The following is a 17,566-nucleotide window of genomic DNA, read 5'->3' on the forward strand; positions in this document are numbered from 1 at the left end:
AAGTCGATTTATGTATTACCATGAGAAGGTCTCATAAAGCTTAATAAATAAGCCGGACAAAAAATATTTAAATATAGAAATTATGATCATTAGGTTTTTAGATACACCATATCTGAAACATGTTTGCGTTTGCAAGATAGCTTTTTGAAACTGTAAAAACAAGAACATTTTGAGTCAGTTTGTTTATTTCCAAAATCCAATGGATATTTCGAAATTCATTTGTTTATAATTTGAGATGTTTTACAGGAACAAGAAAGCAACGAAAGCCTTTGAATTATCATTATCCGCTATTTACCGAAAATTGACTGAAAATGAATATAAACTCTTCAGAGATAACTCCTGAAAATAAGGTTAGGCACTACCATAACTGTTCTAAGCCACAGGATGTCAACTTTGTTGATCTCCCAGATGACATTCTGTATACAATATTTGCTTATTGTAACACGCAGACTCTTTGTCGATTATGTTGCACCTGCTCACGATTAAGAGATCTAGCATCAAAGGACTGTGTATGGACTAAAGAGAGTCCAAATTACAGACTAATGGTATTTCCAGGTGATGTAACATGCAAAAGAAGTCCTAGGCAAAACAGTGCACAAAGAAGGTAATTTTGTTATTCTTCAATCTGGGAACTTATATATATACTAAACTGAAAGGTTCATTTGACTAAAAGATTAGTAGGTGCACGAGGACGAAAAAGGTTTTGACAGTCAGAAGGCTTACATGTACATTTGTACAACATGTACAAAGTATTATGTGTTTAAAGTGTTTCTCAATATCATATACAATATTGCGCATTTGCTTAATATCATGAATTTGTGATTCTATCTTAAATTTACAGAAGAATAAATTTTAAGATGCAAATATTGCAATGTTTACAACTTATAATATATTCTGAGTACAGACAAAATGACAGAAAACTTGTGCAACTGGAAAACGTTTAAGATACAAATGTAGGTTCTTGTATATTGAATCCAGGTCCATAAGCCCGAAATCACATTTGCTCCCATATATGTTCGCCCCCATTCACGTTCGCACCCTTTTTAAAATGTAACATACAGTGTACATATGTATATACAATGTACATTGATGTTCGTGTATGCTATAACAAAAAGGACAATCACAAATGTAAATATAACAGACAAAACATTAGAGAAAGAGTGACCAATCAAAAGATACAAAACCGGTATTAATGCGAAATGAAGTTTTCGTCACTGAGACTAAAACTTAAAGAGGAGTTCAAAGGTTTTTACTACATCAAATTTCAAATGATGGAATTGTATATCCCCAAAAACAGAAATAAAAAAAATGTAGCTCTTAGGCTCTTTTTACACAAAAATCATATGACTAAAATTGATTGTAAGTTATACAGAACTGTTCATGACTTACAAAAAATTTTTCTTGTATGTTTTTTTGTGAAATGAGTCCCTGATGTTGCTATAAACATCATGAACATGATAAATTATTATTAAATAAAGATAACAATTTTTTTTATTGTTTTAAAATAAACTGACATTCTAAAAATGTAAACAGGTTTCCTTTAGTGTTTTGTGAATTATTTTGACGAAATAAATAATAGATATTGTCATGATGATCAAAGGCCAAGTCACTCATTTGTAAAGATTTGTAAAATAAAGGCGGAAGACATCAAACAACAATAATACTAAGTTAGCTATACATGCTATATGTAAGTACCAAAATAACAGTATTCATAAATAATTAACATTTAACATGTTTAACATGTTTAAGAATTTTTTCATTTAGAAAATTCACAAATTTTATTCATGTAAATATAAATAGTTGGACATATACATCTTAAAAACATTGAATAATTCAACCTGTATTTGAATAAAAGTAGGGTGTGAACAAACCCATGGGTGGCAAACATGTGGGGTGGGAACATGTTCTTGGAGCGAACGGACCCGATACCTTGTATATCTTATGTAGTTAAAGTATGTGCTGCACTTTTATCTGCAAAACTTGACATAACATGTAACTCAAATTCAAAACTAATAAATCAGTCTTTGCTTTATCATGTTTATAGGAAAATTATGTAAGAACTCTTTATATTTTACCAGCACACTATTTTCTTTCTTTACAAAATCAATTAGGCAATATCATGATGTAAAACTTTAAAATATATGAAAATCCGATTGATCTGTCTGAGTATGGAGGTTCTTTAACAAATCTACACAATGGCAGAAATTCAAAGTTGCTCTGAAAAAATATAATTTCAAATGGACTGATATTTTGTGCAAAGTAGGCATTTTTAAATGTTGTTTTATGAACTAATAATTAACAATGTAAGTACATGTACATATATAGAAAAATCTTTTTTTTTGGTAGCTATCATGGCTATAGATACATACACTTAAATTACTAACAAAATTTTTGTCTGATATGTCATGTATGTCCATCGCTGGAAAGCGTTTGACTTGATTGTGATTAATTATGTTACCTTTGAAATTTGTTAAACTATTTGTCTTTCAGGAAAAGAAGAATTATGTTAAAAGATAGGTGTAGAATAGCAAAGAACTGGGAAACCAAGATTGTTAAGGATACACAGTTTGTCAAACACAAGACAAAGTATGCACATTGTACAATGATATATATGCCTTTCGTATATCAGGTTTATAATGTGTATTTAAATTTCATGTATATTCCTTATGGCTGCCTGCATATGAAATTTTATGAACATATTTACTATTCCAATTTGTTTTCTTTGTAAAATTTAAGCAGAAACAGTACATTGTATAACATGAATATAATTTCTAAAAAAAACAATGTGATTGAGAATTGTTAAATTGTAGTTTATAATTTAATGTAAATGTACATTTTATGTAGCTAAGACACTATTTTTTGTTACATTTAGCGAATACAACTGTTGCTTGTATGAATTTTTTATTCCTTTACAAGTAAATTGAAATATGAAAACAGTATTATATTTTGTAAGCATGTATTTTATTGACATTTAATACACATGTAACATATATTTTTTTTTTAAGATTGATGCCATGGGCTAGACTACATGGACAGAAGCTTTATGTTTCCAATGCAGTGAACATTAATTGTTACAATGTATTTAATGACAGTACAGTAAAAGAAGATGTGTCAAACAGAATCTCTTGCTGTAATTATGATGTAACAAAGTTTGTGGTCAATGATGATGTTCTCGTCAGTGGATTTAGGTAGATTTTATTTATCTACAGAAATATTAATGTATAATTATAAGGTAAAATAACAAAAATACTGAACTCCAAGGAAAATTCAAAACGGAAAATCCCTTATCAAATGGCAAAATCAAAAGCTCAAACACATCAAACGAATGGAAAACAATAAGTTATTGCAGAAAAAAGAGCATTAAACTAATAAGCAATGCATTTATATAATTTATATGAAATTTAAAAGATATAAAGTAGATATTCTTGAGTCAGTATGTAATGTACAGTATTAAAATTCCAAGAGTGATGATCACAGTGTATGGGCTTCATCTATGTGAGAACTTTTATAACTCAAAACAATCTCATTATTCATGTATATAGCCTGCATGTTGACATGTTAGTGGAGTGTATAAAAGAATGTTCAAGATAAGTTTAAAATGCATCAAAGGAAAATGCCAAACATAATACATGTACAAAATGTAACAACATAAAGATAGAAAGACTTTATAAATCATTATTACTTTTGATGAATTAAATATCTTGAAAATAGAAGCTTAGAAAAAAACTCATCAAAGATAATTTGTTTGCTAGACACACGCTTCATTTACGAAAGATTTATTAGTGACGCTCAATTACAAAAATTCATTTAGTTTTAGTGTGTAAAGTGTGTTTGTTTTCTTTTTTCAAAAAAAAAATTGAACTGTGAATATGTTTACTGTTTCAATTATAGAGGGGGCAGTATTATAGGATTTAGTACTGTTTCAAAAGAAAAGAAGTTTGAATACAATTTCGATGAATGTGGTGATACACAAGCTGTAGCTGTATATAATGATACAGTTGTGGCTGGTTACCAAGATGGATCAGTTAAAGTAAGTGTCACTGTGACTGTATCGGAAATGATACATTGATAATAGAAAGTGCTTTTGCTGAATATAATAGGGTTGAATAAGTGGCTCTACCAATATAGAAGGTGAATTGCATGTCTACCTTCAGTGATTTTCACATATATATTGGTTTTTTCATTTGAATTGTTTTACATTTTGCCATGTCAGAGCCTTTTATAGCTTGCTATACAGTATGGGATTTGCTCATTGATGAAGACCATATGGTTACCTATAGTTGCTATCATCTATATCATTTGTTCTCTGGTGGATAGTTGTATCATTGTCAATCATACCATATGTACAAATGATGTACGTCTCCTTATTTTATGTAGCAATAAATTTTATCATAAAAAATGTACAATTAATAAAAGGTTATGTCAGTGCAAGATGAGTCAGTGTTTATTGTATTTGTTTGGAATTGTTTGCTAGCAATGTTCTTCTCAGGGCTTTATAACACTAGTACCATTTTGCTATATTTTGTCCTGGTGCTAGCTGAATAAATCTAGCATGTATTGTAAATGTAGTATAATTTTAGGGAAGCAGAGCTTATTTTGAATCCCGCGTCGCTATGAGAAAATTATAGTGATTTAAGTTTTAATTTGTGATAATTTCTTATTTAAAATTAACCTACAAATTTAAGTATAAATGTTGTTCATACATGTATGTTACATGTATTATATTAAAGTTGATCAGGAAAAATTAAGCTATTGATAATGCTTTGAGAAATTTAGATTTTTTGGCATGTTGATAGATTAATAAAGATACACCAAAATATGCCAAAAATGGTGTTACATGTACCAATGCTCATATTCAGTCTTGAAGGACTTGGAATGTGCATTTTTACCTTATACATTTTGTACATGTTTTACTTTTACAAATTGTGACTTGGATGGAGAGTTGTCTCATTGCCACTCATACCATATCTTCTTATATCTATGTATTTTGTGAAGCAGATATAGTGAATTCAGACATATGATAAGGATAGATGGTACATACCATACTAATAATCTTAACAATGAGGGGAAGACATCAAATAAACAACTGATACAAAATGACAGACTTTTCTTTAGGTTCATTATTTACAGTCATTATGATATAACATTTTATGTAGAAGTTTTAACTGACCATTTTGTTTTATATATACATTACATAGATTATAAAATAATTTCAATTATATTTTAACTACAGGTTATCAATACAAACAATGATGACAAGTCTGGTGTAGTCACTATAAACAACTGTAGTAACACTGTCAGAAATCCCAACAGGGTGTGGTCAGTGGCAACATCTCCAGATGGCAGGTAATTGTCAGAATTTGAAAATTATAGTATACTTTTTTTGTAACTCAATATAAACTGTATAGTTACAAATGTAATATTTATCCTATAAGTCGCTGTTTAGGTGGCAGTAGCATTGCATTGTCTTTTTCTTCCTTACGGTGTTGTAACCCCTGAACTGACAGAAACTCGTGCAGAAGTACCTGTATGATGATTCCTAGCATTAACAATAGATATCAACAGATAAAATAATATAATAATTTTTCATGAAAATTAATTTTGGCGATTGATAACATTAATAACATTAATACAAAGTGAAACATTAATATTATTGTAGTTATTGCGCCCATTTTTCAACTCCTAGCTTTATATGTATAATTGCATGACTACATGTACATTTGTAAATTCCCTGCATACATGTATCTTTTGGCTAAAGCTGGCATGTGAATACAGCAATCATTGAGATGCAAACATGTGTTGTTGAACACCAAAACAAATGATAATGAAATGTAAATGTGTTTGAAATACAAAAAAAATAGCTTTAGATTCATTAATACCTGAGGGTACCCATGTTCACGGATATTTGGTTTCTTGGTTTTGACAAGTTCTCATGCAAGTATTTTATTGACTATTAATTAAGTTATGGTTCACTTATATCTACAAAATACACAAAAATAAGAACCTCAATAATACCTAATGAATGCACATGCAGCAGGGATGGGGTAATCGTAATCTGTAATTGTAATTGATTACATTTTTTCCAGTAATCGACAGTAATCTGTAATCGAAGACATTTTCGATTACATGTAATCGTAATTTAATCGATTACAGCAAAAATCATGATGTAATCATCGATTACTTTTGATTACATTTCGATTACTTCAGTAAAATAGTTTGATGAAATATAACCTAGTATTTTAAATGAAAACATGTATGTATTCATCACTTTGAAGTACTGATATGACTTAAGAGTTTATCAACTGCTTTTATATTTCTATCTATTGTCTCAAGCTGCATTATGATCAACCAGATCCCCTACCATAATTTATTTTATATCTAGCTTTTGAAACAAATGGATTTATGTGCTTGTCAATAAGTCAACACCTTTTATATTAAAATAAGAAAATAGATTTAAAATAAGAAATGTGTCTTAAGTTAAGTTCTGTACTTCCTTAAAGTAGTAAGCTTATTTGTATTAAATTTCCTAAAAGCATAATTTTCAATAAGATTTAAGCTTAGAATAGATAAAACAGTTGATTTCTTATAATGTTAAGATATACATGTATATAAAAAATAAGTACACAAAATCCTTTTAACAATGAACCAATGCCTATGCATTGAAATTCTTTTCAGAAATGATACATGTATCCCTCGTTGACACTATAAATATATACTGTTTATAATTTTATTATAGAATAAAAAAATCTTAACAAACTTGTCTTTACTAATCAGATGATCAAAGTCTTCTAATCACTATATAAGACACATTCTTTGTTTTTATTTCAATTACTGTTTGTCTAATTAAGATGGAGATTTACATTATTTTGCCCCAGGTTATAAATTATACTCCATTGGCAGTTTTATAACCTATAATTAAGGTGGTTTTCCAATAAAAGGATTAAATCATGTTTGTCATTATAATTATAAATTTTGATCCTTAGAATTAGCTGAACTAATTAATAATTCTACTTTTTTATATTTTCTTCTGAGAAAACTTCCAACATTGTAAAAAACTATGCTAAAATGTACCTGCTTTTAATGAATAAAAACAAAAAAGCTAAGTTAAGTCAGTACGAAAGCAAAATTATTGAAAAAAACTTTAAACATATATATAAGTGATTGATGGAATGCAATGTCATCTCTAATTCATGTTGAAAGTCAAATTTCAAGATTTTTTTAATAATTCTGATCCTCAGTAAGAGATTCCATCTAGATAACAACTGTCAACTTATAATTTGGAAACAATGATTTAAATGCTGTTTTTTTGGTAAAGTTCTAAACACCTACTATACAAACGTTGATCAACATGATAGTGTTTAACTTACTTTATTTTTTTTTTAAATTTTGAAGCATGTAATTGACAGTAATCGAAAAGTAATGTAATTACTTTTGATAAAGTAATCGATTGCAATCGATTACATACAAAAATCTGAGTAATCGATTATTAATCGATTGCACAAAATACCTTCATGTAATCGATTATTAATCGATTACATTTGTCAGTAATCGTGCCAATCCCTGACATGCAGGTTATAGTAATGAGACCATCAGACTGAGTTCATATTATCATTATAAAAAAAGAGATATAAAACTTTATTCTCAGGTAGACAGTCAAATAATACATGTAACAGTAAAAGATCACTACTGGGGTATATAGTCATATATACAACATGTAACAGTAAAAGATCACTACTGGGGTATATAGTCATGTATAGTATTTAATGAAAATAAGATTAATTTATTCAAATAAATGTAACAACGTTAGATAAATCTAGTTTTAATTTGTAAACATGTTAAATTGTAAATTTGCAGCACATTTACCATTGGAAATGCAGGTCTTGAAACAAACAGAACTCCAGTAGAAGTGCATGATCTTGAAAGGTATGAAATATTGGTGAAGATAATTGAAGAATGATTGAAATAAGTGTAAGGTTAAATTTGTGAATAAAGTCGTCAGAAAAACTTCTTGTAACCAAGTTTTCTTACTCAAAACAAAAATTTATTGTATTGGTATAAGGCCTTTTTGTGTCTGTTTGGGTGTCATTAAACAGGCATATGACTTAGAATTGTTGATTGTAAAATAAATATCTAAAATCCACATCTTTTCCTTATCAACAATGTACATTTTATTATCACTAGTTCTTGCTTATAAGGTTTGTCTACTGGGTCTGCCACATCTGGTGGGCTTTTTGTCCTGAGGTGTCACCAGCCCACTGGCCAGTAATCATCACTTCTGTGTTGATATGAAATATCAATGATACTGTCAAATTTTGGAAATTTTATGTTGAATTATTCTAAACACTAAGATTTTTCGGCCCAAAGGCATAACCTTTCGGAAATTTTGGTTTAAGTGCTCTTCAACTTTGTATATGATTTTGCCTTTCAATTGATGAGTCTTATGTTTATGAAACATGTATCTGGCATAACAAATTATAAGACTGGTACCTTTGTTGAAATTTTATATCATTTTTGTCTCGCCTTGACAGAGTCAAAAAAAAGCGAGACATAGGTATGCTGTTTCCGGCGGCAGCGTCAACAATGTATTAGTTTGTGATTTGGTCTAGTTCATGGTGAACCGCTAGTGGTAGGTCAATGATATTTGGTATGCAGTTGTATTAGCATTGGCACATCTCATTACCATGGAGATTATTTGGCCCTGCCCCCTCAGTCAAGGTCTATTGACTTTGAAACTTTGTTTGTTTACATGTATTAGTTTGTGATTAGGTCAGATTATGGGAAACCACTAGTGGTAGGTCAATGATATTTGGTATGCAGTTATATAAGCATTAGCACATCTCATTTCCATGGAGATTATTTGGCCCTGCCTCCTTATTCATGGTCTATTGACTTTGAAACTTTTGCTTCGTTTTCATGTATTAGTTTGTGATTAGGTCAGTTCAAGGGGAACCATTAGTGGTAGGTCAATGATAATTGGTATGCAGTTGTATAAACATTAGCACATCTCATTTCCATGGAGAATATTTGGTCCCACCCCCTCAGTCATGGTCTATTGACTTTGAAACTTTTGCTTAGTTTACATGTATTAGTATGTGATTAGATCAGTTTAAGATGAACCGCTAATGTTAAGTCAATGATATTTGGTATGCAAATGTATTGGCATTTGCAAGTCTCGTTTCCATGGATTATATAGCCCCTAACCCTCATCATGGTTCATTGACTTTGAAATTTTTACATAGTTTACAAGTCAATGTTTGTCATGTTTGTGTTTAGGTTTGTTGAAAGGGAACGACTTATGATAAGTCTATGGTATTTGGTATGCAGTTGTATTAGCATTGGCACACCTTCAGTCATGGTTCATTGACTTTGAGTATTTGCATAACTTACATGTTAAAGTATTGCTATTTTAATTTCAACATTTGCATTATCAAAAGTACAAAAAGGCGAGATATATCTCTGTGTTAATAGTTTATTATGCTTAACAGTTGTAGATTACTGTACAGCCTAGGATCTGGTTATAAGAAAGGAGCAGGTGTATTAGACATAAAGTATGAGACACCACATATAATGTTGACCTGTGGATATGATACAAGTTTACGGTTATGGGATCTCAGGACTCTCTCATGGTTAGTACTGCTTCATGTATATTGTAATGATTAGATGAACATTTCACAGTGATATAATTTGATGGTTGTTTAAATAGAAACAAGAAAAGCATCAAGTTTACTTTATAAATAAGTTGTGAAACAAATGCAGGTAACACAATATAAAAATTAAACCAAAAGGCCGTCTCATTTGATTGAATAGTTTCATGAGGAAGTAGAAAGGAATTTAAAATTCATTAAGGGATTCTACCACAGTAGCTATTTGTATCATATATCTAAACTGTTTAGAAATTTAATCAAGTTGCTAAAGAAAGAGCCACAGACAAGTGTTTGTAGTGCAAATGGCAGAAGAAATTATATTATGGATTCATTTATTCTATTGGAATAAATAATAAGTTGTGGATATTTGTTTTAATTATTTTGCCAAATTCAGCATACAATCCTATAGAAAAATTGTACTTTGTTGAACATTTGTATTCATGGTTAACCCATACCCACGAAGTCCACTAACATTTGTATTCATGGTTAACCCATACCCACGAAGTCCACTAACATTTGTATTCATAGTTAACCCATACCCACGAAGTCCACTAACATTGGTATTCATGGTTAAGGTGGCTGGGGAGTCTTAATTAAAATTGATAGAATTTTTTGATAATTTGTCAAAATGAAGTTTTTATCATGCTTTTTTCAAAAATATAATAAAAAGTATGGGCCACCGGACTTTTTTTCACGCTACAGGTCGTGCAAAATTGTCAGATTTTGTATAGATTATGCATAGAAAATCAAATTTTGTGTGATAAAAAGAAAACTACTTGATAGAACTTTAAGATAAAATGTGAGAAGATAGCTCTTATAACATGCTTTCATATAAGAAAAAAAAAATGGGGTCACCGAACTTGTTTTCTTGCTACATATCAAAATAGGTAAATTCACAACACTTTCTATTATAAAAATTACTTTATCTGAGTTATCTCCCCTTATTTGGCAAAGTTGAAAAAATCTAATCAAACACAAACAAATAAGGTGTTTTTGAGAAATTACAGCTGTAATTAGGATAAAACACACAATTTTCTATATTTTCATCAAAAGTCTTTTACATAAATTATATACTACTCTCAAAATTTGCACATTTCATCAAATATCTAGACCAACGTTATCTGCTACTTCAAAATCCAAGATGGAGGAAGACACCCGAGCCACCTTAACCCATACCTACGAAGTCCACTAACATTGGTATTCATGGTTAACCCATACCTACGAAGTCCACTAACATTGGTATTCATGGTTAACCCAAACCCACGAAGTCCACTAACATTGGTATTCATGGTTAACCCATACCTATGAAGTCCACTAACATTGGTATTCATGGTTAACCCATACCTACGAAGTCCACTAACATTGGTATTCATGGTTAACCCAAACCCACGAAGTCCACTAACATTGGTATTCATGGTTAACCCATACCTACGAAGTCCACTAACATTGGTATTCATGGTTAACCCATACCCACGAAGTCCACTAACATTGGTATTCATGGTTAACCCATACCCATGAAGTCCAATTACATTGGTATTCATGGTTAACCCATACCCACGAAGTCTACTAACATTGGTATTCATGGTTAACCCATACCTACGAAGTCCACTAACATTGGTATTCATGGTTAACCCATACCTACGAAGTCCACTAACATTGGTATTCATGGTTAACCCATACCCACGAAGTCCACTAACATTGGTATTCATGGTTAACCCATACCCACGAAGTCTACTAACATTGGTATTCATGGTAAACCCATACCCACGAAGTCCACTAACATTGGTATCCTGCAAATAATAATGAATCCACAGTACTCATATTTAAATTCCTCTGCTTGTATTTAAATGACACACATAGATGACAACTAATTTTCACATGAATTAGGGAGTAATTCAAATTCAAAAAAATTGTTATATTAATGCTTTTATTCTACATTTACAAAAGCTAGAAAATCTATCAATGTTTGTCTCATATCCTTAAATCAGTTTTTAAAATTAACCTTAGATGAAAAATAAAACTATTTAAGCTTAAAGCTTTTATTTCATTTATAAGAACCAAAGACATTCTGAAAATGAATAATATAAATATAAAAGAAAGAAGATGTGTTACATGTATAATTGCCAGTGAGACAACTCTCCTACAGAGACCAAATGAGTAAAAGTTAGCAACTGTAGGTCACTCTACAGCTTCAACAATGAGCAAAACCCATACCACATAGCAAGCTATAAAAGGCCCCAAACTGACAAATGTAAAACAATTCAAACATGAAAACAAAGGCCTGATAAAAGCAAGTTTGATAGTTTTAAAGCAAGTTTAATTACTACATTACCATTCATAGTTTGTGAATAATTAACAATGTGTCATCTAAAAATGTGGATTTCAAATAAATTTAAGATTATGAGTATGCTTTCTTCATTCACTTTTATTACAAAATTGATGATTATGTCTTACCTAGAGCAGTATAGTAAAATTTCTTTCCAATTGAACAGTTTCTTTTGAGGAGACAAACCACAACTTCATAAAATTTCAACAGACTACAGAAAAAAGAGTGAAAAAAGCAAAAAAAAATACATTAGCATTACATTAACATGATTAATTATTTTAAATTTTCAAGAATATAAGTTGTCATTGGTTTAGTTTACTATTCAATGATGTTGGAGGTTGATATTTGTTTACAGTGAAAAAGAATGGACAGAACCATTTGATACAGAGTTATCCTCCATACAGTCAGATGGAAACAATGTGATATTAACTGGAACATTTCAGTATGGAATGACAAGATTATGGGATAAAAGATTAAAAGATCCAGTGCAGGTAATTGTTTACAAATGATAATTCATTGATATAACTTTCTATTATATTATTTGAAATCTTTTGCACAAGTCTTTCTCTAGGTTTTGTATTGGATTTGCAAGACAGTAAAACTATGTGGGACTGTGCTACATTTAAACAAGTTTATGGTCAATATAATTATCAGATTTGTCACCAATATGTGAATTTTTAAAACCAAATTGAACAAAAATAACTTATGATAAAACTAAAGTACACTTACAACAAAAATGAATTAAATATGTATGATTTATACTGTTAAAGGAGCACAAATATCATACGTTTTGGTGTACTACTGTGGATTCTGTATTAATCATGGGATACCAATTTTCATGGATTTCATGGGGATATGTTAACCACGAATTCAAATGTTAAAAAGAATACACATTTTCTATAGGCTTGTATGCACACTTATGCTAACCCATCTAAATCAAATATCTAAGAAAATATAACTTTTCCTCAATCCATGCAAATTAGTATCCAAAAACATAAATGAACTAATAGTATTAAGATTTATTGTTGACATGTTTTTCATATTTTATTTTGTTATCTCTGTGAAGGAATATACAGTGCCAAGAATGATAAGTTTATTTATGTTTAAATTGGTGGAAAACACATTTAATTATAAATGCTAGATACTATTTAATGTTTTAAATTTCTCATTACAGATGTATTATTGTGGTCAGAAGAGATCTCCTGTATACTGTTTGGATACAGATTTTCAGAGATTATTTGTAGCTTTAGACTTGGGAATTCATATGTTAGACTTCACAGTATATAATTCACGTAATAAACATTGATTCATAGAAGTACATGAACAATAAACAACTGGGACTTTTTAATTATATAGTTTTAATTGTATTTTGCCTGAAATATGACAAAATAGAAATGAGTTACATTAATAAACAAATCATACTGCTTAATATATATGATAAAATTTTCAACAGATTGCTCATTAAAAAGATATGTGATAATTACAAAAACTAGATGTTTTAAGGGTACAAATGTATTTATTTCAATTTGTGATTAAATTGTTTTATTTAATAGAGATACATTTTCTTATATATAAATTAAAAGAGCTATTATGCAGAGTGTTTTTACATATTTAAAGTTGTACATATAATCAGGATTTCAGGAGGTTTGTTTTCTTAAAATTTTCTACAAATGACAGGATCCTTAACATGTTAATTGTTTCCCCCTGTGACAAAAAGTCTAATTTACCTTCAAAATTACGTAATGAAACTGTGAGCTTTGCTCACCAAATATACCCCTGCCCCTTCCAAAGTCCATGCTTTAATAAGTGAAACACCAAAATTAATTGAGATCAAAAACAAAATAGGAGTTGCAATTTGGAATCATATGGTGAAGATTCTGAGAAAATTTCATCAAATTCTGATTATAGAAATAAGAAGATGTGGTATGAGTGTCATTGAGATAACTCTTCAGCGAAGTCACAATGTGTAAAAAGTAAACAATTAAAGGTCAAAGTACGGCCTTCAACACGGAGCCTTGGCTCACACCGAACAGCAAGCTATAAAGGGCCCCAAAATGACTAGTGTAAAACAATTCTAATAGGAAAACCAACAGTTTAATCTATATAAAAAACAAGAAATGAGAAACACTTATGAACCACATCAACAGACGACAATCACTGAACAGGCTCCTGACTTAGGACAGGTGCATACAAATGCAGCAGGTTTAAACGTTTTAACAGGTGCCAACCTTCACCCTAACCTGAAACAGTACATATAGACAAAAAGAAGTAAACATACACTGAACGAAAAAATTTGATCTTTGACACAATATGAATACATTTGTACAATATTAATAAAAAGATTTTACAAATTAAATAAATTTGTTGTTCACAGTATGAGTACAGAAGTGAAAATTTATCGTAATACTAAATACTTATCAAAGGTGGTTCATATTAGAAATAGTGAGACGAGATATAACACAAAATAAGTAAACATTGAATAACAAAAAAGCATTACAAATTGTGTCAACAGGTCAATTTAACAGGAAAGTACGATTTGAGAGTACTGGCAGTTACTGAAAGCTAGTTAAAAGCCAAAAACAATTAATAATATTAAATCATGCATCAGAGACTAAAATCAATTAAAACACATCCCAGGGATTTAGTTTTTTAACGCCATGGACAGTCAAAGAAGACATGACTTGTGCAATGCCAAAATAAAAGTATCGACAGGCAGTAGGATAGTTAGGATTTAACCTTATAATAAATATGTATCATGTTATATATAGATAAAGCAATCTCTACGTGGATGTGTATTTAAACATCCCAAAAAACCATTCAAAAGAATACAAATTTAGTTATATTTTAATTTGTTGATGACAAAATCGATTATAGAAATAAGCAACTGATTAGGCTTTTAGAATTGGATGTAAATGTATATTCTAATTTCACGTTCTGAAAACGCTTTAGTGCACACCCCTGGTAATATACAAATAAAGTGTATGTCAGCTGATCATCAATGTCATGACTTTTTTGGGCTGTTCCAATCATACTCTATCTCTAGTGCTCATGGTACAATATTTAGCATAAAGGGTCAACCTATGGTAAAATCAATATAAATTCAAGCCTACATGAATTATAGTGTGCACATGATTTGCTGAAGGAAACATTTGAAATGATTCTGATAAAAAAATAGATAGGAGGTGCAATAATATATGGTTAAGATTGTGAAAAACTTTCAATAAATTGTAATAAGGGGTTCAGGAGGAGTTGGATACAAAATAGGTACCCCAAAATAAAGTGGTTGCCAAAGTCCATGCTTTGGTAAGGAAAATCACCAAATTATTCAGATCAAAGAACAAAATAGGAGGTACACAATACCATATATTTAATATTGTGATAAAAGATTCAATCAATTGTAATTAGGGGTTTAAGAGTGAAGTTGCAGATACAAAATGGGTACCCCAAATTTGTACTACAGTGTGCTGAAATGACTGTCCATGTCATCTCAAAGTAAACCCCAAAAATCATTTAGATGAAGAAATGAAAAAGGAGGTGCAAAAGAACATTGTGATAATAATTCTGTGAAAGTTTTACATAATTCTATCAATTAGCTCAAGACCAGTTGTAGATACAAAAGTGGGACAGAATGTTGAAGGATCTAACGAATGAACGGACAGATGAATCGACACTGCTGCTTTAGAAAGTGGGGGTATAATAAACTGTGTTGTCTTAAAAATCTTGTAGCCATCACAATCATATAACTCATTGGATGAATACATATAGAATGTATAGCTGCAATGGTGTATTTAATATGAATAAGAAATTTTTATATGGTATTAATATTTTTATTTGAGGTCCTCCTCACACTTAAGTTAAATTTTATAGCAATGATTGTGTAGTCTGAAATTTCAGAGTTTCAACACTCTAGTAGGAACTTAACTCTTATATTGAAGAAGAATACACATGCCAGCCATTATTGCTATTTTGTGTTATTTATAATTGTATTGTGGATTTACTCTATTTGAAATTGGAAGAATACAATTTTTTCTAATGACCTAGAAGCTGATATGTTATGTGATGTTTTATATAGGAACTACAAGAATAAAGTTAATCCACACCTTTAAAGAGGAATATTATTTAGTAATTCATTCTGTTTGGAAAAATTTTAACCTTAACACAAACAATGTCAATTTGTAATTTATAGGACATTTTTTGCAAATCAAGTGACTTTTTTAATACTTTGACACTGATTTAAGCTCATTCTATCAACTGAAAAAAATCCCAATCTATTTTCAAGAATTGACAGAAGCGCAACAATATTTTTATATCATAACTTATTTTTCACTACCATATTTCAAAGAAAGACTAAAATATGGCTTGAGAATGAACAATCACTTCGATCTTTACAACAGTGATTGTGAATTCTATGATTGTTCTGTATGCATATTTCAACAAAATTCACCTATGGTTTTCTGTCTAATTTAACTTTGATTTTATCTTATTTAATCTGCAACTTGGCAACTAACTAATATTCTATAAACTGAGGAACACATTTGAAGTATCAAACAGACTATAATATATAGATCTTGGGATACTGTATCAGACCATATGAATCCATAGCTACTAAATAAACAAACACACGTTGATACTTTTTAAGATGTAAGAATGATGTTATAAAGAAATAGGTACCTATAAAATGTGGCCTGTTTATATAAGATGCATTAGGACTAGGATGTGTCTTTAGATCAAATACGCTTTTAACCTAGCTCCTATTCTTTTTAAGACAACAGTCAAAATCTGTGAAAGTTGACAAAACTTACATTTCTGGGGCAATAACACCATTTAGGGTCTTCAGATTTTTCTGAAACTTTTCAGGTAGATAGAACTTGTTATGCTTATTACTTTTGCATATTTTACTTTTAACCTAGCCCCTGTAGTGTTTAAAGCAATAGCCCAGAAATGCAAACACGTTTTTTTAAAGCAACATTTCAAGGGCAATAACTCTAAAACAGGTGGACAAATTTTCTAAAAATTTTAGGGTTGATAAAGCTGACTATTTTTCGTAGTTTGCTATAGTTTCAAGATATTAGCCGAAACTAGTTTGACACCTATGTTCTATATTTAATAACAGCGGCCATCTTTGTTGTTAACCTGGATTAAAATCACAACCTTTGGTTATAATACAATGAACAGTTATATTGATGATTTTAAAAGAAAATGGGGTCCTCGGTGGTCGAGTGATCCACTTAGTCAAACTACTGTATCACTAGCCTGTCAACACTGAGGTTGTGAGTTCGAATCCCGCACGTGACAGGTGCACTCGACTCCAATTTTAATTAACTAGGATTGTCAGATTTCCTACCAAAGGTCGGTGTTCTCCCCCGGCACTCCGGCTTCATCCACCAATAAAAACTGACCGCCACGAAATGGCACAATAGTCTTGAATGTGGCGTTAAACACCAATCAATCAATTTAAAGAAAGGTTAATGGACGGCGGACAACAGACGACTTAAAAGTGGTGACAAAAGCTTATATGGCCCTAAATTAAAACACACTAAAATAAGTATTGCTTTACATTTATGAAAACTTATGGTCCTACATCCTGTCGATATTA

The 17,566-nt window shown here is 30.3% G+C and overlaps 1 protein-coding gene and 1 long non-coding RNA gene across 2 annotated transcripts; one reads left to right on the forward strand and one right to left on the reverse strand.

The window, feature by feature from the left end:
* Positions 1-165: 165 nt before the first annotated feature.
* Positions 166-13,524, forward strand: LOC127735653 (F-box/WD repeat-containing protein 4-like). Its single transcript, XM_052245894.1, has 9 exons — positions 166-604; positions 2,491-2,586; positions 3,006-3,188; positions 3,892-4,030; positions 5,234-5,346; positions 7,855-7,923; positions 9,486-9,626; positions 12,326-12,461; positions 13,145-13,524. Exons 1-9 carry the CDS (start codon positions 312-314, stop codon positions 13,274-13,276), a joined length of 1,302 nt encoding a protein of 433 aa, XP_052101854.1. The 5' UTR covers positions 166-311; the 3' UTR covers positions 13,277-13,524.
* LOC127735654 (uncharacterized) lies at positions 9,646-11,386 on the reverse strand. The gene is made up of 3 exons (XR_007998545.1): positions 11,031-11,386; positions 10,905-10,988; positions 9,646-10,862 (listed from the first exon to the last, which is right to left on the reverse strand). It is a non-coding gene; the product is annotated as an uncharacterized LOC127735654 (long non-coding RNA).
* Positions 13,525-17,566: the final 4,042 nt, after the last annotated feature.

Source organism: Mytilus californianus, unplaced genomic scaffold (assembly GCF_021869535.1).
Source record: "Mytilus californianus isolate M0D057914Y unplaced genomic scaffold, xbMytCali1.0.p SCAF_3, whole genome shotgun sequence".
In the NCBI taxonomy this organism is placed as follows: Eukaryota; Metazoa; Mollusca; class Bivalvia; order Mytilida; family Mytilidae; genus Mytilus; species Mytilus californianus.